General features: G+C 44.2%; 1 protein-coding gene across 2 annotated transcripts; it reads left to right on the top strand.

The window, feature by feature from the left end:
* Positions 1-2,544: 2,544 nt before the first annotated feature.
* Positions 2,545-26,481, top strand: LOC108702226 (ubiquitin carboxyl-terminal hydrolase 43). 2 transcript variants are annotated; one of them, XM_041578351.1, is made up of 15 exons: positions 2,545-3,526; positions 10,312-10,449; positions 16,086-16,174; positions 17,140-17,232; positions 17,690-17,825; positions 18,072-18,219; positions 18,380-18,536; positions 18,625-18,736; positions 19,877-19,980; positions 21,329-21,406; positions 21,898-22,024; positions 23,985-24,333; positions 24,460-24,618; positions 24,829-24,987; positions 25,204-26,481. In XM_041578351.1, exons 1-15 carry the CDS (start codon positions 2,942-2,944, stop codon positions 26,256-26,258), a joined length of 3,489 nt encoding a protein of 1,162 aa, XP_041434285.1. In that variant the 5' UTR covers positions 2,545-2,941; the 3' UTR covers positions 26,259-26,481. The 2 variants fall into 2 exon arrangements, with proteins under 2 accessions (XP_041434285.1, XP_018093220.2); XM_018237731.2 differs by having other exon boundaries at positions 2,546-3,526; positions 19,874-19,980.

Genomic DNA, 26,481 nt, shown 5'->3' with positions numbered 1-26,481 from the left:
CAAAATGTAAATGAAGTTGTATTCTGTTTTCTGCTTCTAAATCCCAGCAATGCAGATCAGCAGAAACTCACAGTCAGTTTCACTGATTACAGGATGAGTCTCTACTCAGAAGCCATTTCATGAACAAATATCTTATGGAGGGTGCGGGCACTAAAGTCGTTTTGCTGTTGGGCCCAGGGATGTCTAGATTTACTCCTGATCCTGCGGGTACTGATGCCTTATATTAGAAATAGGGATGCACCGAATCCTGGATTTGGTTCGGGATTCGGCCAGGATTCGGCTGAATCCTTTTGCCTGGCCCAACCGAATCCGAATCCTAATTTACATGTGCAAATTAAAGGGCGGGGAGGCGAATTGCTTGTCACAAAACCAGGAAGTAAAAAATGTTTTCCCCTTCCCACCCCTAGAGTGGATTCGGTGCATCCCTAATTAGAAAGCAGGACATAGAAATGGGCAGAGCAGACGGGCCTGTCAACACATTTGTACCCAGGGTCTGGGGTTGGGATGGGGCAAATATGCTCTGAAGCACATACCTAGATCTTATTATTACCTAATAATAAGGAATGTAAGGACTAGGGTCTGCCCTTGAGGAGCTGCCACTCTACTGGAATGTGGGGCTGTGGGTGACATGGTTGGATGTGTAGAGTTTGCCCACTATAGAGTTGGATTGGATTCAGTTGAAGCTGGTGATGCAAGAACTTTCCCTGGCTACATGTGGCCACCTCTGGCCTGGCCTATGCATGGGGCCAGTGGATCTCTACTCAGGGCTCAGCTAGATGGACACTGAGGAGGCTGGATAATCCTATTAGGAATGACAAAAGGCCATGAGTTTGGCCCTCATTTGATAGGTCTGCGTGGCCCCCAGCCTGCTTTGATTGTTGTTGCCAGACTATGGGCTCAGCCCCATTTGACCCACCAGCTGTGTGAGCTTGTCATTTTTCCAATGCACTCGCCATGTGCGTTACTCTAATGTGTAGGTAGCCTAGAGCGCCCCCTAAATTCTACCAGTTGTCCCCAACACATAATCCCTTTCAGCCATTTATGTTTTCAGACCAGTACTGCAGATATTCTCATCTGATTTCCCCACACACATGGCACCTATCTTCCTGATCCCACCCATAATGCACTCTGCCCTGCCTCTGTGACTCCCTCAATGGCATTTACAATCCATAGACCACATTAATCTCCCCCACAAAGATCCATTCACTAAAAACAGTCTCCCGCCTTCCTCCCTCTAATCTCAGCCACGCTATGGGATTAAATGTCTGTGTTACCTGCCCTCATCTCCAGCCTTGTCTGGCCCGACTCACTAGCAAAGTAACCTGTGCAGCCCCCCCCATCCCATCTGTACCCCCTGAGGGTATTTCCTTTAATTCCCCTGGACAATTATCATGGATTTCCTGCTGCTGATGCCTCTCACAGTGGAACACAATGGATTCATGACAATAAGTGACATTAACAGATGGATGGAGCCCAAGCATTAGGTCTCTATATCAGCCAATAGCAAGTGGAGGGTTATAATTTACCTCTTGCTGGCTGTGAGGCCAACGATACGACCAAAAGTCTCAGGTTTAATTAAGTTATGTCACCTCTCTGCCCTCAATATAAATATGTTTTAACTGGTTAACAAATATGGGAGAGATGAAAATAGGTTTATAGATGATGTGTTGCAGTACTACTTCTCACCACAATCCAGTGTTTCCCATAGGGCTGTAAGGGAACAGCGCCACAGGGCTTATACTTACTAATACATTAATTTATATATTTATAAAGGTTGCCAATGGGAACATTTATTAATGGCCAATCAGTAGCCTGGGAGTAGTCTAGACTGACACTGAGAAAGGAACAAATTACTGAATCCCACAAACGGTAGCATAATGACTTAAATGAAAAAGGCACTCCAATCCTGAAGAGCTTGCAATCCAATGTGCAGTAGGTTTCATAATAGTATGTGATTATTGTTTTTGATTTTATTATCTGTGCATTATATCCCAGAATATTTTCCCCAATGTTTGTATTTATAAATCTAGACGGGAGCTGCCATGTTGTTTCCCAGAACATTATATTATATTTGTATTTATACATATTGAAGAGTGCTGCCACATTGTATCCCCCAGTAAGACAAGTTGGGGAATATAGCTGTGTGCCTATATATATATATATATATATATATATATATATATATATATATATATATATATATATATATATATATATATATCATAAAGAGGCATAGAGAAAGCCTTGGGGTTTGGATCTGCATCTCAGCTCAGTGTGGAATATCTATGAATATTTGATGACAATAATATCTTGTTAATTTGGGGATTAGAATAAATAGTAATAATAAACATGGTTGAGTTTGAGGGTAGGGGGGCATGCGGGACCCTTACATTCCCTTGATTACACAGTCAGACAGATGGGTGGCCACCATAGGGACACAGTGACATGAATGACTGAATGTATATGGAATGTGAGCTGCTTGGCCAGATCTCACCAGCGGTAGCAGCAAAGCCTCCCCCCTCCACACCCGCCACAAACCTGTCTCTCTCGCTCTCCCTCTCTCTATTCTCTCCCCTTCCCTTGTCTTCTTTCAAAGTAAACCGGGCTAATAAGATTCCAGTAGAGGTGGAGCTGGGGTGGCTTGCAGGAGTGAACTGAGCAGCCAAGTAGAGCTACTACACACACTGCTTACACACCAGGAACATGGGCTGCCTCCCTGCTCCACTGCCAGCAAGGTAGGAGAGTTGCAGTAGGATGTGGAAGCAGCTATGGGGGCTACCTGGGCACCCCCTTAAAATGGGCAGCCTGGAGTCAGCCACTCTGTGTCTGTAAGAGAAACTGGAATGTACTGGGATTCCCAAATCCTGTTCCTGTACAAGTTGCACTGGCTGTAGCTCCGGCTCCCTGTGGCAGGTAAATTGGTAGAGACAGGTGAGCAGACATGGAGCGGAGCAAGGATAAGGCTAAGGGAAAGGGACAAGGCTCCCGCAAGCTTTTCCAGAGTCGGTCGCTGAAGTCTGTTGGGGCTTTTGTGCACAGGATCCTAAAGACCATAAGCCATCTGTCCCACATGGGAGAGGCAAGCAATGTGGATGGAGAAGATGATGAAGGGGGGTTTAACCAAAAGGGAATGGCACAAGAAGATTCTCGTGTGGTAAATGGTGGCGACAGCGATAACAACCTAGGGAAAACACAAGTGCCTGTTTTGGGCCAGGACCGGATCTCCTGGAGTTCTGACGATAAGGTGCCCGGGGTGCAGGGCATGAAGAACCATGGTAACACCTGTTTCATGAATGCTGTGGTGCAGTGCCTGAGTAACACTGATATGTTGGCCGAGTTCCTGGGCATGGAGAGGTACAAAGCCGGGCTCAACAAGGCTAAAATAAATGGGGTGGTGGTGAGAGAAGCAACGGTGGAGGAGCCCCCTGGAGCAGCTGGAAGAGGGGAAGTCACAGAGAAGCTGGCATCATTGGTTAGGGGTCTCTGGACATTGAAGTACACCCCCCAGCTCTCTTCAGAGTTCAAGGTAAGTGCCTGCCTCTCAACAGCAACAGACAAGAAGCTTTCATATAGTAGGGAAACAGTTGCAGCTAGGCTGCGGCTGGGACTTATGGTTTAACAGTAGCTGGGGGGGTTGACAAGTTGACATCGAAAGGGTTTCTATAGCGAACATAATTCACAATAGGCAAAAAGGTTTCCACAGAGCTTACAGTCTATAGTTCCTTCCAACCTCATGCCACTTCAGTTGTGGTGTGTCACTTATTCTTTGGCCACACTCTATCAAAATAATGATGTCCCACCCTGGAGCAGGGTTGGAGGGCTACATTTGTTCAGTCCTGGTTTTCATATATAAGTAAGTTAGTTTTGGGGAACAGGAAGTTTTTGGCAAAGGTTGCACTGCAAAGGGAGGCTTGATTCCAAAGCCCTGGTTTAATCAGGCAGCACCTAGGTGCCAGTCTCACAGGTGAGACTGAGACTGTTGGGCCGGGTTTCTAATCCCCGAAATGATCCCTGCTTGCATCACAATATTGCCCTTGTCTATAGACTTACCCCTGTTGTGTGATGAGCCGGCATGCCCTCGTGCAGGGGTTAAATGCTTATCTGCTGAGTGTGAACAATTTCACAAGTGCTTATTTTAGCGCTTGTAAAGCTTTTTCTTTTACACGTGAAATGTGCACATTAACTCGTTACTGCCTGTGGGGTTTCCAGCCTTTCCCTTTAACATACAGCGCCCATGGGAGACATGTCCATGGTTAGGTACAAACCGATAGAAGGATTTAGAAGTAAGTTTTGCACCAATGCTGTCACTGGGCATCTGTGCCAACTGTAACTGTGGTGCTTTGCTTCTTGGTTCTCACTAACTTGGCTTCCCTCCACTCTTACATTCTTGCTCTCCTGCCAGTTTTTGGAGGGCACCTTATAGTCACCAATAAAGGGGAAGTAATAAGAAGAGGAAAGACTAAAGCTGGCCATAGACGCAAAGATATAGTCATACAAATCAAAGTTTCATACGAACAGTGTGTGGATCGTCCCAACATTTTTCATACCATGGTGATCGGTAGTTTAATTGATTGGACAGGTAACAGGTTAGAAGATTTCTGTCAGCTAATGATAATATCTCTGCATGTATTGCCTATCTGACGATATGAATGGGTGACTGTCACTGCTATTTTTCGGACATAACTTTCGTACGATTGCTGTCACGGCCAGAACATCACCTAATTTGTTCTTTTACTACTTTATTTAATCTGAATTATTAGTGGCAGGCTGGAAGATTGGGATGTCCGATCATTCATCAGATACAAGGGTGTAATCTGCACAGGGATGTAGAATTTCAGTGTGCAAAGGGCCGCGCATTTCTCATGCTTCACAGTTTATGGCAAAAACACACCCGTGGCTGATTGGCCCTCCCTTGACCAATTATATTGTGCCTGTGATCAAATCAATGAAGCGCCTTTCCTATGGATAACTGATCAGTTTTCATAAGTGCAGTACTAGCAAATTGAACCATGACTTGGGTGGTCATACAGTGTAGAGATCTGCCACTGGGCCCTATGGCAAAATCATTTTGGGGTCCTCCTAAATATTAGAAATAAGTAACAGGCTAGTACCCCCTGTGTCCCCTATACATCCAGGGCTCCTCAGCAATCACAGGGTCTGCTTCCTCTATAGCAGTGATCCCCAACCAGTGGCTTGTGAACAACATGTTGCTCACCAACCCCTTGGATGTTGCTCCCAGTGGCCTCAAAGCAGGTGCTTGTTTTTGAATTTCAGGCTTGGAGGCGAGTTTTAGTTGCATAGAAATCAGGTATACTGTCAAACAGACCCTCCTGTATACTGCCAGTCCACATAGGGGCTACCAATTGTCAATCACAGCCCTTAATTGTCATCTCAGGGACATTGGTCCTGACTGTGTTGCTCCCCAACTCTTTACACACTGATACTGACCAGGGGCGATTCTGCACCCTGTGCCCCCCGAGGCGCTTTTTACTATGCACAACTGCTTACCACATTGTGTTTAGCTTTCCATCGCCAGAGGAGGGTCTGACTGGGGGTTAGGGTGCATTGCTGGTGTTGAGAGCGAGATTGTATTATGTGCACTGGAAGAGACAAATTTGCAGTTAACAGTCAGAAATTTGTCTCTTAAAGTTACCAGAAGCTGCTTTTTGTTACCTCTGCCCCCTGTGGCAAGGCTGCCACCTAGACACACATACAATAGGGAAAAAGTAGCTACAAGAAGTAAAACTCTGGGCTCAGGGAAAGGGAACAATTTATACTAATAGCCTCGTCTCATTGGCACTAAGTGCCCTATGACTTTAGAGCACTCTGACTCTGTGCACATAAAGGGATTAAGTGGCCCTAATGCTGTCAGATTCCATTACTGCTAATAGTGAGTAAATGGGGAATTGGCACCACACCCTCTAATAAGCACTGGACGCGGCACAACCGCATTCTCAGGGATGCCAGGCAATGCGACTCATGAAAATAATGATTTCTCATGTTACCGATAACACGGACTATAGGTAAGGGGATGAGCTAAAGAGGATGTAAACCCAAAATTAAAATCTTTTTGAATTAAAGAAAATGTGATTCCATTAGGCAAAATGTTATTTTGGTGTTTACAGTATATGCCCATTAAGTCATGAATTGCAAGCCCCAGGGCCCAGTGGCAGTAGAGGGCTTCTAAGCACAGTCATGTGAGTATAGATGGTTATGGGTGAGAACTGTATATGCATGAGAGTGTATACACAAACACAATACACACATTTGTACAGACTGTGCCAATAATAATAGGCTTTTTGTAATATTTAATGCACCCAGCATCCAGATCATGCTAATTATATTTATATGGGGCCAGCAGCACAGGCTGCAGAGGGTAGATTTTGGATGCAGAATTTACCATAGCAGAGAGAGAAGCTACAGATGGGCAGTGCTCAGGCTGCAGATTACATTTTTAATCTTCTGCTCCAGAGGGGCAACTAGAAACCATTGAGCACCAGAACAAAGTCAGGCAGGATGATCTGTTGTGCACTCTTCTTGATACTGTGCATTAGTGAGAACCCCACTACAAGGGCTCCTACAGTATATTTATGGGTCCCAGCACTAATATATCATTATATATTAATTATTATCTACCTGACACATTGGCACTGAGTCCCCTCTCCCTGTTTTTCTCGCTGTCAGGAACCTTTGAGTCTAGTTCCTAAGATACAGGGCAATTAAAGCCTTATGGACAAACAATGGAACAATGTGCGTGGGGTAATTATAAAGAAGGGATGGGGTGGAAGGTATACTAAAGAGACTGAGAGACTGCAGGTTGTCAACCAGTACTCAGACTGGCACACATACACCAAACAAACTCACCCTCAACTTGTACCCCCCCCCCCATTATAAGTTATAGTGAACACCCAGCTGAAGCAGAGGCAAGCACAAGCACCAGACAGAGACTTTAGGGTGCACAAAATAAGGGGGGGGATGGGTATAGTGAAGGTGGCCACACATGCAATGGCATATATACTATGCTGCTTGATCGGCCCTTCCGATCATTAGGGTCCTAGGAAGTGGAGAGGACTGACAGAAACCAGCAGGAAAGCAGCATTATCGCTCTGAACCCTGGCTCGATACAATATAATATACACAAAAAGGGCTTGCACACTGAATAAAACAGACAAGGTGATATGGCAAAAAAAGTGCATTTAAATCATTTTAAACAATAACACTAAAACATCAGTTTTATCACATAAACATAGCATGGCCAAATTGTCCGGAAAATTGACAATGAATATATATATATACTACCCAAATTAAGTAAAAAAATTGATACTCAGCAGAAAGGAAGCAGATACTCTTGCCACAGAATGAGAATTACCCCGACATTTTGGCTGTCAGCCTTTCTCAAGGGGAATTCTATACAGTGGCGTAACTCAGTGTTACTGGGCTCCACAGCAAATTGATTTTAGTGCCCCCAACATATCCATAGGTTGTCCTTTTTAACTAATATATATATTGAAATCGCTCATGGGGCCCCTATACCCCCTGGGCCCAGTCTGCTTTCTCTGTAGTTACACCCCTGATATACATCCAACTTAAGGCATGAAGGGGTTGTAACTGTAGAATTGTGAGTAGAGTAAGGCAGGATGGTATCAGGGGAAGGGACTCACTCATTATCCTCCTCTCCTGCCTGCACCCGGAACAGTTGCGTCAGCTTGGGTAGAGGTACACTTGACTGATGTTGATGAAAAAACCCAAGTATTTGCATTCTTGCGCCGAAATCAGCTGCATGTGACTGCACCCAAGTCAACAAGATGTTTCCGGGTGCAGGCAGGAGAGGAGGCTAATGCCTTCATAGGGGCTGATTTTCAGTCCTCATATTTCAGCCCCCTTGTAGCACTAGCCTAAATGTGGGATAGTGATTTTATAAGGCAAGAAGGTCTCAGGGAAGGGGCTGTAAATCTGGGATGGTGAGTATAATAAGGAAGATGGGGTTAGGAGAGAAACTCTAACATGACCTTCCTGACACTAGCTGAACTATAGAACAAGTTGTTGCAGCTGCACTGTGTGTGTAATTGTACTGGTTACATTGTATTCTATTAGTGCAAGAATCTCATGGTTCATCCTTGGGAGCATCCTGGTGGCACCCGCGGGGCACGGCCTCACACAATAGCTCCTTGTGCCACTGGGAAACAAAAGCACAATTTCACATTATTGGGACCCACACCCTCCTGATTACGTTCCCTCTGTTGCCCCTGATATAAGGGTGGGGCAGGGCCCGTACAGAGCTGTACCTGCCCCTTATAAGTGAGCTGTTTTGTAATAGTAGGAAAAGAACACACCGGCACATCATGGGTAATGTTAGCAGGAAAAGCCTGGCGAAACGTTGCATCCGCAATAAACGAGCAAGGCTTTTCCTGCTAGCATTACCCATGATGTGCCGGTGTGTTCTTTCCTACGTTGTATTTGAGGCTGCCAATTCCTCTATCACCGAGCACCTGGGATTCACGTTTATCTGGACGGCCAGGGTGTGCGAGGGTAATCCTTCTCTTCTCCACTGTTTTGTAATAGCCATGTGCCCCCACTACATTAGTGTCCTGTAGAAACTGTCAGGCCTCAGTGACCCTATATAGACATTATTATTATTATCTGGATTTCACTGTACCCTCCCTACTGTTTATATCACCCCACAGAGCCAGGTGGGTACAACAAATATATATGATGTGATGTAGTTGGGGGACTCCATGTTGAGGAAGGACCTAGGGGGTAGAATAAACATTGCTCTCCCACTAAGGTCATGGGGTTGCTTGTAGATCTTTCTGGGGCCACCAGAATTAGATATGGTTAGATAGTATCAGGAAATTTTTGGTGCAGATTCACCTTCCTCTGAAATTCTAGAAGTTAAATTTGGACTTTACCTGCGCCTTTTTTTCAACCTTAATTACTGTATAACCATGTAACCTTTTTTGTCAATGGTTACCACTACCACTTCTGCTGGGCAGCGGATCTATTGATTCATTGCATCTGAAGAGAGAGGTTCTGATCTGACTTGGCTGTTTTGAGAGTCAGGAGAATGGCTGCATTATCAAGCCAATCTATCCCTTGCATATTCTATATATATACCGTATATTCCTATAGATAGTAAATAACCCCAGGGTGTCTGTGTAAATCTAGACAGCATCACACCAGCTGATCAGGGGTTAACAGACGACACTAAGAGCTGTGAATGGATTCATTGGCCTCCTGCTAACAATAACCAAGTCTTACAGAACAGGACTGGCTGCTGCAGCTCTTATCCCTTGCACTGTCTGACAACTTCTGAACCGGTTATACCAGATTGTCACATACGCATTTCATCCAGGTATGTGTGTGATTGTGTTAATCTTTCACATGTTTCCCTTAAGGAGGATGCAGAATTTTTTTTAGGACTTCTTTCATAGAGCTATGCACATTACAGAATCTTTAGCAACCCTTTGACAGTTAAGAAAATTCAGCTGGTTGTTCTTCCATAAGCACTAGTTCCATGGTTCACTTCTTGTGTCCCATAGACATTACACTGCCACCCCATATGTAATAAAACTACGTTTGCCCAGGAGCTTGCTTTAAAACAGGTGACCAGTAAATGCTTCCTGCTGATTGGTTGATATGGGTTACCACTACTGGGCAAACTTAGGGTCTTTTATTACATAACCCTTTGGGTTTCGTAGGGTCTGACCCAATTGTACTTCCCTGCCATTCACAATCAGCGAATTACTATGAGCCCTAGTTGTGCCAGTCAATGGGCCGGTGCTGACAGTTAGTCATTCGATGACAATGTCTATAAATAGATCCACTAATTGGTGCTGTCGTTAGACACTATAGTCCAGGAATGTTAAATGAGGAATTGGTTTTCCTAAATAATTGCTTTAATTAGCAGGTTTGAGTATTGCTTGTCTGGCCCCGTGGCCCTGTGGGTGAGTCAGTAGAAAAGCATGTGTGTGTGTATCCTCTGGGGAATGTGTCCCAGATTTTCTCTAGCTCCTGTCTATCTGCAGTGACCTGTCCATTAACTGTTTATATATGTAAGCTCTGCGCTGCTACAGGGTTACTCTGTTTGTCCCTTTTGCCCTCCTATGTGCACAGTGGGAGGGAGGTGACACAGATTACAAATTATTCACCCACAGTATAGGAATATAGCATCATGTAGTGGGGCTCTATGGGAAGAGCATTTATTATATGGGCTAAGCCCTTTCCTAAAATCCAGACCAAGTTCTGCCATGCCAGTCCCTTCTCTTGTGGCACAGCCATACTCATTACTCATTTATCCTCTTTTTTCCCCAGAATGTTGTTTCCAAATATGGGTCCCAGTTCCGTGGAAATTCCCAGCATGACGCTTTGGAATTTCTGCTCTGGCTGCTGGACCGAGTCCATGAAGATCTCAACCCCACGTCCAGCCAGAAAGCCAAGCCATCTGCCAAGGTGAGAATCAGGATCAGACTGGTGCTGGTTAAGGTTTCTGAGTGGTGCACAGGTCAAGCAGGTGGACATATAGGATTGATGCATTTCTAGTAAAAGGAAGGAGGGCAGAGCTGTGGCCCTTTAAGTTTTAGAGCTGTCAGTGCTACACAGGTAAGAGGTACCAGCAGCCCAGAATAATCAGCTGAGGTCTAATGGGACTGAAGCAACAGCCAGACTGTCTTGGGGTTGGGCCACAAAGCAAAACAGTTCTGCTGTTCGTTCACTAGGGAGGAAAATCAATCTGTAAGATTGGAAGCAAACCAGGAGTGGCTGTTGGGGGTGGGGGCAGGTGATGGTCTTTCATGCTAAGCAGTATTATGTTTTCCCACCCTTTGTGACTCCCTTATTCTCTTATCCCCACTGGCTTGTCATGGTAACATGGGTGCCACTTCTGATTAGGGTTTCTACCTTTTCTGGAAAAAAATACCGTCCCTCCCATTTATTTATCTTTTTTCCCTATTAATAATATTGGGATCAGCCATAATTTTTACCGGCCAGGCTGGTAAAATACCGGCCAGGTGGCAACCCTACTTCTGATGAGTGTCAAGCAGTGAGGGAGGTTGGCTAAATCTGCATCATGACAGACTGTCTTAGACAATCCATAGGAATGTTTCAGCTGCTCTCCATGGGATTGTAAGGGCAATGGCAAATGGGGGAGATCGGTATTAGGGCATGGGCACACCTGGCGATTCTGGGAGATTTAGTCGCCTGGCGACTAAATGCCTCATCTTTGCGGCGATTATCTCCCCGAATGCCTTCCCTCTGTCTTGCGCCGGCTATAATGAAAAGTCGCCTGCAGCATGGCACACGCGGGGCTACGTATTCCGAAGTCGCCCGAAGTTGCCTCACGAGGAAATGCTCTACTGTGGGTGACAAATCTCACGAAAATGCCACTTTGTTTTCCGAAGTTGCCTGAAGTTCGCTCTCGAGGGAACTTTAGGTGACTATGGAAAGCCACAGCGCTGTATATGTTTTCCCAAGTGCAATTTCATTATTGCTGGTAGAAAAGAATTTTTTTGGAGATTTGTCACCCATGGTAGCACATTTTTAATCACAGGCAGCAAATCTTTGTGTGCCACTGCTTTAATGGTTAATAATAATAATACCCCTCCATACCAAATACTGCCGCCCCCTTACAGAACTTTTTCCCTTGCCTAGAAGAGTATGAAATCACCAGTCCCTAATCCGGCCTTAATTACAAACAAAGATGCTCTAAATCCGACTTAATTGTCTCTTCCAGTTCCAGACAGGCAAACCTGCTCATTACCAGCCCAGTTTCGTTATGGAACACAGGGGCTGTGCTGCAAGGTTTGGAGAAGAGGTTTTTTTTTTAATGATTTAAGATTAAATTTAGGGATTATTCATTGCAGTACCACTTCCCACCAGTTTCAGACGACTTTTGGAGGAGAGTTATTTTTCCCCATAGGGCTGCAAAAGAACAGCACTGCCACCTTATTTCTGCTATAGATAGAGCCTATGCTGCTGCATGGGGGCCCTCCATCCAACACAGGGGGCCCTAGAAGCCCGTTTTTTCAATTCAGCTCTGCAGTGCCTGTGATTTGTGAGGATGGGGCCCCAACACTATTTTCACACAGGGGCCCTCTGCTCACCGTGTATCAGTGACACAGTGGGAAATGCATGGTTAAACAGCAATTATGAATTATTAACGTTGCATGATGCCGTGGTGCATGAAAGGATGGCATGCACATCTCCTCTGTGCTGGAATTCCATAGCCAGTTCATTTTATATATCCATTTATATCCAGCTGTACTGAACTACAGCTCTCAGATCACCTGACAGCTTTATTTCTTGGTAAAGCTTAACAAACCCTATACCAGTCTGTCTAGAAAATCCCTGTTCCTGCTAACTGCCACTTATGCCTGCCTCCTGTTTTTCATCCCGTCTCACTCCTTGTTTCTCATGCCCTGTCCTTCTGCTCCTTCTCAGATATTCTGCATATTTCATAATCTACTTCCGTCTCTCTATACTCCAACTCCTTCCTCTGACCCCCTCCATTCCTCTCATTCCAGTTAAAGGGAAACTTTACCCACTTAATATAACTAAATTATAAGTAACGTTAGTTACGTATTGCTAGTGCTACAAGGAGGAGTGAGAACCAGCAGTGCAGAGAAGCAGCAAGACAGGCAAAAGCATTCAGTCACATACACTTAGCCAGGCTTTTTTGTGGGTTCCAGCATTTCACAGCTCATTTAACCCTTTTTATAGTGTACTTGGCCTATGGCCTAAGGGAAGGCTTGCCTAAGGGAAGGCATGCAGCATAATGTAGTGAAGAGAGTGGAAAACAAGTGTCAGTGCAAAAACACAATAAAGAGAGAATAGCACAAGTAGAGCATAGTGATTGCATTCTGTATAGGCCCCATCCCATATTGTGCAACAGGTCCTGACTTATTATTGCACTGTACAATTACTGTATTTGTATAAGGGATGGGCTGTGAGTGGGCTGCTGGGAGTTGCAGCTTTAAATCACTTGGATGGCTGAAAGCTTGTGGGGGCTGCCATAAGGTTTTTACATCTGATTCAACTACGCTGAGCCTAAAGCAACTCAACACCAGCCCAAAATAAAGCACAAATCAAAGTCCTATGGCATTTGCCAGACTATACTAATTTCCCTAGCCAGCCCTTGACAGGGATGTAGGACATTAGGGGCTTCAAGAGAGAGTGTGGGGTTAGCCTGTATTGCTGTCAGTTCATGACTGCTGAGTAGACATAGGTCATTTCCCTCCAGTGTTTGGGAGGCCCCCTGCTGACTGTGTGACTGATCCCGGGATTAGGGCACTGGATCAGACTAATTGTTCTTCCATGCGTATAACATGGTATTCTGCTGTACCACTGATTTTACCATTCAGCTCCCTGGGGCCCAAACTCATAGGTGCATTTGTCTGTCCTTTCCCCACTTAATTTCACTCTGCCCCTCTGTTCTGCTCTCTGCTTAGAACATTGTCTACACTCCATTGGACAGATTTCTCCCAACCCAGTTCATATCTCAGTCTAAACAAGCCCCAATCAACCAATACACATTTAGTATTGATCAGTCTGCTACAAGTTCGAATAGGAAAGCATCAATCTGATTGGTTGGAAACTTATGCTGGTTGGTTATGCTGGAAATTCACAGGCTGATAAGAGCTGCAGTTGGGCCCCTCATTAGTCCATGTATAAAGAATTTGGGGAGTCCTGGGAATCTAACAGATATCAGTTGGGCAGGTTTTTGGGTTCTCGTTGGACCAGTATGAATGACCAGAGTGGGCAAAGAGCTGGAACTGTTATTGTTTTCTCTGCAATGTCCGGTATTGTATAATACCAAAAGGATGTTGGTAATTGTAGTTCACCTGCAGATAGACAGCAGGCTGAGCAACAGAGGTGGAGGGCTAGGGGTACAACACAAACAGATATAATTATGTAAATCAGGAATGTCTAACTTGCAACTTGTATTATGCTACAATTCCCAGCACCCCTCTCAATACTTTACCTCTGCATCATGAGCATGCTGGGAGTTGTAGTCCAGTTTTGTGCCTAAAGCCCATCAGTGCCTGGAATTGGCAGCTAGACAGGGCACATTATTTTCCCACAGCTGAACAAGTCCTAGTGGTTTAGGTTTCTCAGTTAAGCAGGCCTGGCCCACAACCTCACTCCCATGACATCACCACTTCCTGGATCTTTATTTACAAGGCAAATAAGCCTCTCTTGGCAGCCCCCCCCCCAATGGGCTGGGATGATGTCATATGTCCGGCTTTAGCCACTGAGTATTTAAGCAAACAGGTAACATCATCTTATTCTCCAAATAGCACCGAGTCACAGACAGGTCATCCACAGAGCAGAAGGCAAATGCTTGTTTATGTGCTAGTGTCAGATTTAGGTGACTCCCCACACTTTAATTCTAACCTCAGGGTGCAACTAACACTGGTGTTGGCCCCATGCAGTTTGAACCGCTCACATAATGTAACCCTTTATAGTACTGTTTGGATGGAGACAGTAGGGCAAGACCGAGACTGTAGGGCAAGACCGAGACTGTAGGGCAAGGGATATATTGGAACAAGATAGAGACAGTATGGCACGATGAAGGTATAGGTGCAAAATGGATAAAGTGGGCCACAATGAATTTATTTTTGACACTAAAATAAATTGAGACACTAGGGCAAGATCGAGATTGTATAGCAAGATGGAGATAGTAGGGGCAAGATGGAGATATTGCAACAAACTTGAGAGAATAGGGCAAGATGGCAGTATTGGGGCAAATGGATACAGTGGGTCATGATGAAGGCATTGCTGAAAAATGAAAATAGTAGGTCAAAATGGAGGCATTGGGGCAAAATAGAAACAGTAGGGCAATATGGCAGTATTGGGGCAAAATGGATACAGTAGGCCACAATGAAGGTATTGGGGAACAATGCAGACAGTAGGGCAAGATGGCAGTATTGGGGCAAAATTGATACAGTAGGCCACAATGAAGGTATTGGGGAAAATTGGAGATAATAGGGCAAGATGGGAACAGTAGGGCAAGATGGAGATAGTAAGGCAAGATGGAGGTATTAAGGCAAAATGGAGACGGTAGGGAAAAATGGAGACAGTAGGGCAAGATGGAGACTGTAAGGCAAGATAGAGATAGTACAGCAAGATGGAGGTATTGAGGCAAAATGGAGATAGCAGGACAAGATGTAGACAGTAGATCATGATGAAAGTACTGGGGCAAAAATGAAGACTGTAGATGAAGATGGAAACAGTAGGGCAAGATGCAGGGCCAGATGGAGATATTGGGACACGGTGGAGGTACAGGGGCAAAATAATAAGAAAATGGTGGGGCAAAGGGCAATACAAGCCCCCAGCAGGATTGATGCAGGTTGTGAAACCGTGTTCAATCCCCTCATGCACACAAGATGTGGAGTCTGGACAAGATGCCCCCCTGGAGGGTAAAGGCAGCATGGTTAGTCCAGTGCCCCACACCAGTCCATGCAAGGCAGATGGATAAACAATTTATTCTACTTAGGAAATCTGTGCACCCGCCTCTGCACTTGGCATGCGACTGGCAGCACCCATCTCAACAGATACAGTATATTTTTCTTAAGTGCTTCATACAATTGCTTGCCAGCTCTTGCCCCGGGCATACGTGTATATTTAGAAACTTCAGCTTTGCCAGTGAACTAACAGTCACATTTAGAGTGGCGCCAGTTGTGGGTTCTGACTTTGTACACCAGCCTTGGCTAAATGTGTCAGCACCTTGTGCTAGCTGCAGCTTATCTCCCTGCGCTTGGTGCCAGATGCCTTCAGGAACATGGCACCGTATCCCAGAGGTTGGCTGGCATCCCTGCTTCCTGTTATCAGAGAAGGTTTGGTCTAACGGTGATACACAAGCTCCGCATGGGAGGCATCCTTATGCTCCCCCCATACATAGACTGCCATCCGGAAATACCAGTTGTTACCATAGAAAAGAAGAATATATACTGTATATATACAGTATATGTGCCAGTCCATATACCCAGTTACCCACCCAGGTATTGTGGTGTTGTGTTCCACATGAGCTGCAGAACTGTGGCCCCTATACCTCTGAGCCTTACTGACATCTGCTTCCTTTATCACTGCAGGCTGGTACCGAGCAGAACCAGATGGTCAAGTCTCCAGAATCTGGAGGAAGCCAGAGCTTTGTTCAGGAGCATTTCCAGGCTCAGTACAGGTACGGACGGACCAGAGGTATCAGCTTGTATTTGGGTTTTTGCAGGGAAACAGAACACAGGACATTGTTGCGTGTACAAGTTATGACACAGAACACGCAGACAATTGTGAAACACACAGAACATGTTTGTATGAACATATGCACCTTGTTCAGTACTTGTTCAGCCTCCACTGCAAGGCCTATAAGAAAATTATAGGGGGAACATCAGAATTAGGGGACAATGATTCACACAAAACACACTGTTTCCCTCCCAGTGAGTTGCTGGTTTACTTTTCAACCCCAGAGCTTTAAAGTGAAGGGGAGCATCTGCCCACAGAGCTACAAAACACTCCAAATTCCCCCATTTACCATTAAACAGACTTTAGCTGTGTTCCCAGACTCACAGCTTCAGGGCCAATCAGTGGGTATCTGAGGAATGTGCCAGTCCCTTATCTGTGGATTCCTGAGTGCTGACTCCAGCCTCTCACACCTCCCAGAGATAATCAGACACGTCCACCTATAGCTAATGCTACCCAGAAGCCTCAGTTGGCTCAACATCAGCTATTTATAGTGCCAGTCTGGGTTTGGGCAAGGGAATATGAGTCAATTTGTGGCTTTATATGTAATATTATCTAATATCTCTATCATGGGCCTGTTTTTATTAGAGATGCATTAAGGGCAATGGCTATGAACTCAGATGACACTTCTGTTCATGCAGAGGAGGAGACTGGAATGCAGAATATATCTATTTGTCTGCACTTAAACAAACATGGCAGGCACCTATGACGGGCTTAGCCATGGCTCAATTCTTAACTCTGCCCATTGGATTAGTTCTTGACATGGCTGAACTGTTCTAGTTAACCCAGAAAGCAGTGCTCAACAGACTCTTCTACTCACACGAACAGCAACTGCAAAAATGCTGATATGCTATATAGTGTATGTGAGTGATTCTGTTTAGGTATAAAGTGTTATCTGTTTTATTTCAGGTCATCCCTCACCTGCCCTCATTGCCACAGACAGAGCGACACATTTGACCCCTTCCAATGTGTTTCTTTGCCCCTCCCACTGCGCCAAACCAGGTACAGAACTCCACATGTGTCAGCCACTGATATGTGTATTAGAGATATTGATATTGTCAGCAAATGCCATGTTATATTGCCCTACTATCTCCATCTTGTCTTACTGTCTCTATCTCACCCTACTGTCTCCATCTAGCCCTATTGCCCCATCTTGCCCTATTTTGCATTACTGTCTTCATTTTGTGTTGCTGTCTTTATCTTGCTCTACTGTCTTCATTTTGTGTTGCTGTCTTAATCTTGCCCTACTGTCTCCATTTTGCCTTACTGTCTTCATTTTGCGTTGCTGTCTTTATCTTGCCCTACTGTCTTCATCTTGTCCTACTGTCTCTATCTTGCTATCTCCATTATACCCTACCATCCTGGTGACAGTGTTTGTAACAGGATTTTATTGATGGGTAACATAGACTATTTGTTCTGTGGTGGTACAAAATTAACTTTCTCCCATTCTCCTTGCCAGGGCCCTCAACCTCACATTAGTCTTCCAAACTAAGCAGCAACGGTTTCTCCGTGTTGGGCTGGCGGTGCCTCTACTGGGTACTGTGGCCTCCCTACGGAAGATGGTTGCAGATGAAGGAAATATGGCACCAGACCAGGTAACATTTAAATCGCTACATGTTCTGTTTTCAATGAAAATGGCTTCTGGTTGCTGGACTAAGCATCCCAGCCAAGGCCATATGGTAATATGGGTTTTATTGCATCAGTTTGTTACTGCAGTTATATGAAAGTATTTGTCTGTGTATGGGAGTTAGCTGGTTGCTTGGCATGTAACTGTATCTAAACAGAATGGAAACTCTGGGGGCACTGTCCCTCCAAATTCTTATGAGTATGTGCTTCCCAAGGTGATCCTGGTGGAGTTGTACTCAAGTGGCTTCCAGAGATCTTTCTCAGATGATGAGGATCTGAACACCATTGCAGATGGAGACCCAGTCTATGCGTTCCAAGCCCCTGTGCCCATACCCAAAGCAGGTGGCTCCTGTCATTCCACAGGTAGGTGTCAAATAATGAGGGCCAGAGCTTAGTTGTGGTTGGTAAGGCAACAAGGATTGATTAAGGGCAATAAACTAGAGTAAATGAAGGGCCAATAATCAATTTGAGTGAAACTAATGGGACCATCTCAGATTATATGAGGGTTTACTTTTTCCTTTAGGATATCCACGCAGCCTCCCTTCCTCTCCTCGCTACCCTGACCCAGAAGCGCAGAAGTTCATTGGGGCTGGCTCCAAATCTTCTGAGTTCCTAGCTGATCCAGACAAGATCCTGTTCCTCCTGTGTAACACTGAGGGATCCGGAAAGCAGGCCACCAGGTAAGAACAGAGGAATTCCTTCAGTAGTAACTGATAAGAGTTTTTGCTTCTGGCAGGGTGACATTTTATCACTTTTATTTTGGGGCAGGTTTGGCCCCCCTCTGCTGGTTAGAGAAGATAACACAATGTCCTGGGATCAATTGCAACAATGTATCCTTGGAAAGCTTCGCTACCTTTTACAGAATGAGTCCCACCTCCAGGTGAGTATCTGCATTACTCAGGAGACAATAGCGCAATATATAGACAACTGGACATTATTGGCGACAGTTGGACATAAAGGCAGTACTAGTAGAGCTGGCAAGACTTAAGGTGGCCATAGACACACAGATCCAATCGCACGAATCAAGGATTCGTACGATTTTCGGATAGTGTGTGGCGTGAGCCGACATCTTTCGTCCGGCGGAGATCAGTCGTTTGGTCGATCGGTCAGGTTTGCTTTTGACCCGACCGGTCCCGCCGGAGCCCATGGCCATACGGCCGAACAATCAGATTACCCCCGATATAGCCATGCCTCTTAATGGCATATCGGGGAAAGATCCGCTCGTTTGGCAACATCGCCAAACGAGCGGATCTTCGCATCTATGGCCACCTAAGGCAAAATAGTGACCATAGGATGAGATGGAGACTGTAGGGCAAGATGGAGGCAGTAGGGCAAGATCGCAGCAGTACAGCAAATATGGACTGTAGGACAGGGTGGTGACAGTAGGCCAAATGGCTGCAGTAGGCTAAGATGTTAGAGTATATTTTAGATGTTGTTACCCTCTGTTTGCTGTGTTTTGTTAACAATATGGCACTTTGCACTTTAGTATGTATTGTTTATGATATATGCCCAATTTACAATATATATGGATATTGTTAGTGTTTCCCAGTAGGAAATTAGTATGTATTTTCATATTATAAGCACAATGCAGCTGTGTTTTGGAAAAATGATGGCACTACATTTTATTTATCATATATCTATTATGCATTGTTTAATGCATTACACTGTCATTGTTTTTGTATTTAAGCACTATTGCAGAATTTTTTAATGCACTAGTATATTGTTATTGAGTTTTGAAATGATCAGGGTACATTTCACTACAGGTTGTACTTGAATAACTTTGTATGTGACAAATAAAGAATCTAATCTAGACCAAGACTGCAATAGTAGGACACACTAGCAACAGGAACATTATAAATAATTCCCCACCAAAAATACATTACTTTAGTTGATGACGTACAACTCCCAGCACCCACTGGCTTCATTTTGTAGGGAAAGGCATTTTGCAACCAATCATAATTCAGAACCATGAGACCTTTCATTGTTATTTAACTCTTTCCTTGCTGTATTCATTTAGCAGAATGGAACAGCACTCTTCCATGTCAGGGTCGTCGGGGGTCCTTCAAGTGGAAGTTACCTGAGCCCTAAAGAACCCCGACCTCTCCAGCACCCTGCAATTGACAGGTGAGTTAACACAGTTGCAATTCTACATCTGATATTAGTTTTATGTGATGATTTAATTTAATGTAATTAGCAGCACTTACATTCATATGAAAACATTTGGGAACCTCTCTTAATTCTTTGGAGTTTTGTTTATAATTGGCTGAGCTTTCAAAGTAGCAATTTCCTTTTAATATATAACATGCCTTATGGAAACAGTAGTATTTCAGCAGTGACATAAAGTTTATTGGATTAACAGAAAATATGCCATATGCATCATATGCAACAAAATTAGACAGGTGCATAAATTTGTACACCCAACAGAGATATTACATCAATACTTAGTTGAGCCTCCTTTTGCAAATGTAACAGCCTCTAGACGCCTCCTATAGCCTTTGATGAGTGTGTGGTTTCTCGATGGCGGTATTTTTGACCATCTGTACAAAATCTCTCCAGTTCAGTCAAATTTGATGGCTGCCGAGCATGGACAGCCTGCTTCAAATCATCCCATAGATTTCTGATGATATTCAAGTCGGGGGACTGTGACAGCCATTCCAGAATATTGTACTTCTCCCTCTGCACAAATGCCTTTGTAGATTTCGAAGTGTGTTTAGGCTCATTGTCTTGTTGGAATATCCAAATTTGTGACTGATGCTTGAACATTACCCTGAAGAATTTGTTGTTATTGGGTTGAATTCATCCGACCCTCGACTTTAACAAGGGCCCCAGTCCGTGAACTAACAACAGAAGCATAAAAAAGTCCCTTGGTAGCCCCTGTGTGGACTGGCAGCCTACAGGAGGTTCTACTTGCCACTATACTTAGTTTTTATGCAATTAAAACTCGCCTCCAAGCCTGAAATCCAAAAATAAGCCCCTGCTTTGAGGTCACTGAGAGCAACATCCAATTGGTTGGAGAGTAACATGTTGCTCACAAGCTATTGGTTGGGGATCACTGCCCTAAACCATGATACTGAACAATCTTTGTTTTCAGATCTTTTGAGAGTTGCTTTGAGGATCCCATGCTGTCACTCTTCAGAGGAGAGTCAAACAGAAGCACAACTTGCAATTGGCCAACTTAAATACCTTTTCCCATTATTGAAAGCACCTCCCTATGAAGTTCAAGGCTTAACAAGCTAATCCAACCAATTTGGTGTTGCCAAATTTTTGCACAGCCAGTTTTTCACATTTGATTTAATTTCATACAAGTGAATACTGCTTCACTAAAAAAGTTTGTTCAGAAAACACCCCAGTACGCAGATGTTCCTGGGAAATGAAAGACATACCACTGTTATCGTTTGCTAAGCGGCTATTTCTGGTACTTCAACCCCTATTACATAACACTGGTGCTAACATATCTTTCTGACTCTTGTAGAGCTTTGCAGCTTAGCGGAGCAGGAGGGCCACCCCATGTCAAACTTGCAATAGAATGGGACCCAAAGACCAAAGAACGGTGAGTCTGCAGGACTGTACTATACACAAGAACAAACAAAAAACGTGTAGGATGAAATAAAATTGTAAGTGTGAAGAGCGAGTATTGAAATTAATCACTTTGATGGTACACGTGTGAATAAACTGGTGGCAGAGAAAACTACTCGGGGTGGCAATCGGATCGCTTCAGCTTTTCTAAGTTTCCTCGTGAGGCAACTTCGGGCGACTTTGGGAAATAAAGTGTTCCAAGTGCCATCCCTTCGGCGATTCACATTCTAGCTGGTGGGAAGGCATTTATATGAATTTAGTCGCCCAAAGAAGAGGTGATTTGTCGCTGGGCGACTTATCTCCCCCAGTAGCCTTGTCTGCCCTCACCCTAAGGTTTGTTTGGTGTTTACTCATTAATTGATTTGATTATGATGCAGTGAAGTGTGTGGTTGAGTTGATGACACAGAGAGACCATCACAGTTCTTTGTTTGGGTATGAGGGTTTAACAGTGCCTGTGCCTTCCAGGCTGTTTGGGAACATTCAGGAGGAGGTGGTGCATGATGATGAGTCAGTGAAGATACAGCAGTTGGAGCACCAGCAGCAGAGTTGCACCTTGGATGAGTGCTTTCAGCTCTACACTAAGGAGGAACAGGTATGTCCCTTACTACAGGTATCAATGCACCTTCAGAGAAAACTCAGTACAGTATGTGCCCCTAAATCTCCTCTAGTGCTGAGCTTATTTATTTTCATTTTTACTTACCTGGATTTAATAATGAAGCTAGAAATTACACCCTTACATAAAGTCATAGTCCATGTAACACTCATTTTCCCTTTGTGGCCAATGTGATTGACCATGGCTGCCATCAAGTATGCTCTCTGCACTGCTTGTTACAATACAGTCATGGTGCCCTGCATATTACTGTTGAGCTTGGCAAAGTGAGAGTCACCTGTCCAGTATAGACTGGAAGTGTAAAGGTGACTGGTACAGGACAATGTGGCTTCTAGCAGGGCCTTTTTATAAAGCCAATCAACTTAGGTGCCAATAAGGGGAACATAGTAGTTGCAGGTTATCTTCATCAGCAGAACTGTTGGCTGGAGGTAGGTTACAGACCCAGGACTACTGGTAGGTGCAGTTAAAGGCCTGAGGCCTTCGTAACATTACACAAAAGATAATATATTTTTCATATCCAAAAGATATTTTTTCAGAACCAGCCAGATTGATAGTTCACAGTGCTAGCCATAAAGAATGACAGTAGTAAAGAAAGAGTAATAAATACAACTCACTACACTGGTGCCAAGTGGCTCAGACGCCAGCAGAGAATTCCCCTTGTGCTGCTACTGATCCATCGTAGGAACCAGCAATGACAGTAACACCAAAAAAATTAAAGTGTAATGAAGTAATGAAAATGTAAGGTACTGTTGTCCTGAACTGGTAAAACTGGTGTGTTTGCTTTAAAAAACTACTATAGTTTAAATAAAAAAGCTGCTGTGTAGCCATGAGGGCCTCCATTAACAGATAAGCTCTGAAGAATCCTGTTGTATGCTACAGAATTTATCTGTTGTCTGCTGTGTATCCTGTGCCCTTTCTCCTTTTTCAGAAGATTGACTTTTACTGTTTCTTTAATATTGAGCCTTTATGTGAATATGATCCAGACACCTGATAGGGGTGACACATGGGGGCCCATTTACTTAGCTTGAGTAAAGGAATAGAAGAAAAAAATACTTCGAATTTCGAATGGTCGAATATGGCTACTTCGACCATCGAATAGGATTAACCCTCGATATTCGACCCTAGGTAAATCTGCCCCATGTGAGAGAGTAGATATATACACACACACACACACACACACACTTATATTTAAATTCCGAGAAAAGGGGTTTCCAGAAACAGTCATTAATGAGGCTAGAGGTAGAACTAATAATGTAAAAACTAGAAAGAAAGCTAAGAGGAGGATTCCTTTTGTCACAGACAGTATCAATCAATAAGTAATACGCTACCATCTCAGATTTTTGGTGTTATTCAAAAATGGGGGAGATAGAGAACTCCGTTTGAAACAGAGGGAAGTGTGGTGGATCCACAAACTTGGTTCCCTACAGCCTAAACGACTAAATAGAGATTATGACCTATATCTTTTCTTATGAGTTTTTGATAAGAGGATCTGCAGAATCTGATGTCATTGGGGATCCAGTCTAACATATAATGCTTTTATAAACTATGCCTGTTAAGGATAGTAAAAATTTCTATATTGGAGACAAGGGCAAGATGTATGAAGTATAATGCGAACAGTGACCTGTATAGATTATAACTATGCATGTAACTCTGATGTCATTTCCTGAAGATTTTCCTTTAAAACCATGTGAGCTTGCACACCTGTACACTATGTGATTTTCTTGGCTTGATAAAGGGCACGAAATGTAGCCTGATGTTTTATATTTAATACACGGAAAGTGCTGCCTTATTTGTGTTCTTCTATATATATTTATAAATATATATATACAGTATATATATATATATATATATATATATATATATATATATATATATATAGTAACACTGTTGTAAGGAGCAGAATATTAATAAGCTATGGTAATGTAAACCATTTCTGTCCCAGTTGGCCCCCGATGACGCCTGGAGATGCCCTTACTGCAAGGTCCTACAACAAGGCACAGTGAAACTGAGCCTTTGGACTCTACCAGATATTCTCATAATCCATCTCAAGAGGTTCCGGCAGGTGGGCGGGCGCAGAAACAAACTGTCCACTTTGATCAGATTCCCCCTCACTGGGTTGGACATGACTCCACACGTGGTCATGAGAAGCCAGGGAAGCAAGGGGATGCTGGGGCAGTGGACATCATGGAAACAAACTCATGCCTTTATGGAGAATGGGCAGCTGGATGTCCATTATGACTTGTATGCTGTATGCAACCATCATGGCAGCCTGCAGGGAGGTCACTACACAGGTGAGATCCATCCGCAACATGTCACTTGCTTTAACCCCTGGGCACCCTAAGCCATAAATCCCACAGCAATTCTTTCTGCACAGGAACAGACCAGAGTGCATACTAATAACTCCTTTGTATTTCCAGCGTACTGCAGGAACTCTCTGGACGCCCGTTGGTACAGCTATGATGACAGCAATGTTGAACATGTCCAGGAGAACGATGTCTGTACCCGAGGTGCCTACCTACTGTTCTATCAGAAGAGGACCACTATACCAATTTGGTCAGCTAGCAGCTCTCTCAGAGGTAGATATCTAGTCCATGACATATTGTGTTACCACCAGTATAAGTCTAGTTCAGGCACTAATTATTTCTAAGACACAAAGATGGTGGCCAGGAGGAGAAATGAGACTAGAACAACTTTGATCTCCTACTAAAACATGTGTGCATGATCAAACTGGGGTACTAATAGGAACGTATATGTGTCTTTTTCTTCCATATTATGTCTCATTTTAGGTTCTACAAGCTCCTCCGTGTCAGATCATTGGATCTTAAGACTGAATGGCAGCAGAAGAGAAAGTCTTGCCTCACGGGCCACCACTACCAACTGCTTCAACCGTATTCAGCCTCCAGACTCCCCAGTCTTCCTTGAGAAAGAGGAGCACCCTGAAAAAAGTGAGTGGCTATCCACAGTATTAGTGCAATAAAGTTCATAATTTTCCATAGTGATTACCAAATATGTTGTATTTTTTGGGGCCTGTTTTTATTAAAATAATGATGTCACTTCAAAAAGTCTCTGGAGCCCTTGTCCAGTCTGGGGTCCACAATTAAAGCCCTGGGAGGCTCATCTCTAAAATTATTGGATATCAATCTTTTTTTTTTTACCTTTAGGAGCCAGTGGAACTAAATCATTTGCAAGAGGTGTAAAAGGAAGGAGCGCTAGTATGAAGCTGCCCTCTGCTTCAAAACTCAAGCTGAGTATCAGCAAGGCAATGCCCTTACGGTGGTCCTTTGGATCCAAGGCTAAAGAAAAGCATGAGACTGGTGAGCTGGTAGAGTACTTGGAATCTGGCCGCAGACCCAAATATACCAATGAGTCCATTGTGCCAGTGATGGCTGGAGTTACAAAAACTGAAAAGGGCATTCAAGGACAACAATCAAAAGCAAACCTTTCAAAAACACAAGTGGTCAATGGGGCGGCAGATTCCAGTTCTTCAGCAGGACTCTCCAAACCAACACCAACATTTGCAAGGTTGGATTCACAGAAGGGGAAGCCAAAAGAGAAGCATAATTTCCAAGAAAGCACTTTGAATGCTGTCCAAATGGAAAAAGGGGTAGAATCAGCAATGCTGAAACACAGAGAGATACGGTCAGCTGGGGGTTGTGCATCGGGCATGAGCTCACCAGATCCAGACAGTGGTTTGAAAGGGACAGTATTATTAACCAAGAAGGGAGAGAGCAACCAAAGGAACCTTATTAAAAATAGCAACAATGTTCGGCCCAAACCTTCTGAAGCTGAAGGACAGCAGGACAGCAAATCAACAAATGTAAAACCCAGCCTAGTTAATAAGGAGATCAGGAGGCAATGTGGCACAGATAACGCAAGTGGGTTGAGCCTTTCTAATGGAATGCCCAGGACTTCCTTAGGCAATGGCATGCTGGGTGATGGCAGGACTAGTGGTACAATGGCACGTCAGCACAAAGAGGACCTCACTAAAATCAAACTCCAGCAGGACATCAGACAAGCCCACAGCTCATCTAATGTCCATACCAAGACAGACTTCAATCTAAAGAGGTCGGTTTCTTTGTACAGGAACGGCAGTGCCTCCCAGCAGCCTCCAAGGCAAGTGGCCACTGAAAAAAACTCTACTGGGTCCCTGCAAAGACGAAAATACAGTACGTCATCCACGGGCAGGAAGAAATCTGTTCCTGAATCCAGCTTCTAAACTTGCAGAGATTATGGGGCAAATTCACTAAGGTGCGAAGCGCCGAACGCTAGCGTTTTTTCGCTAGTGTTCGGCATTTTCGCTACTGCGCAAATTCACTAACGAACGCTGGCGTAGTTTCGCTAGTGTTACTTCGCAACCTTACGCCAGGCGAATTTTCGCTAGCGACGAAACTACGCAAATTCACTAACTTGCGCAGTGTAGCGAACGCTACCTTTTACGC

Source organism: Xenopus laevis, chromosome 9_10S (assembly GCF_017654675.1).
Source record: "Xenopus laevis strain J_2021 chromosome 9_10S, Xenopus_laevis_v10.1, whole genome shotgun sequence".
Taxonomy (NCBI): domain Eukaryota; kingdom Metazoa; phylum Chordata; class Amphibia; order Anura; family Pipidae; genus Xenopus; species Xenopus laevis.
The sequence above is the reverse complement of the archived record's forward strand: the minus strand, read 5'-3'. Positions and strand labels throughout refer to the sequence as shown.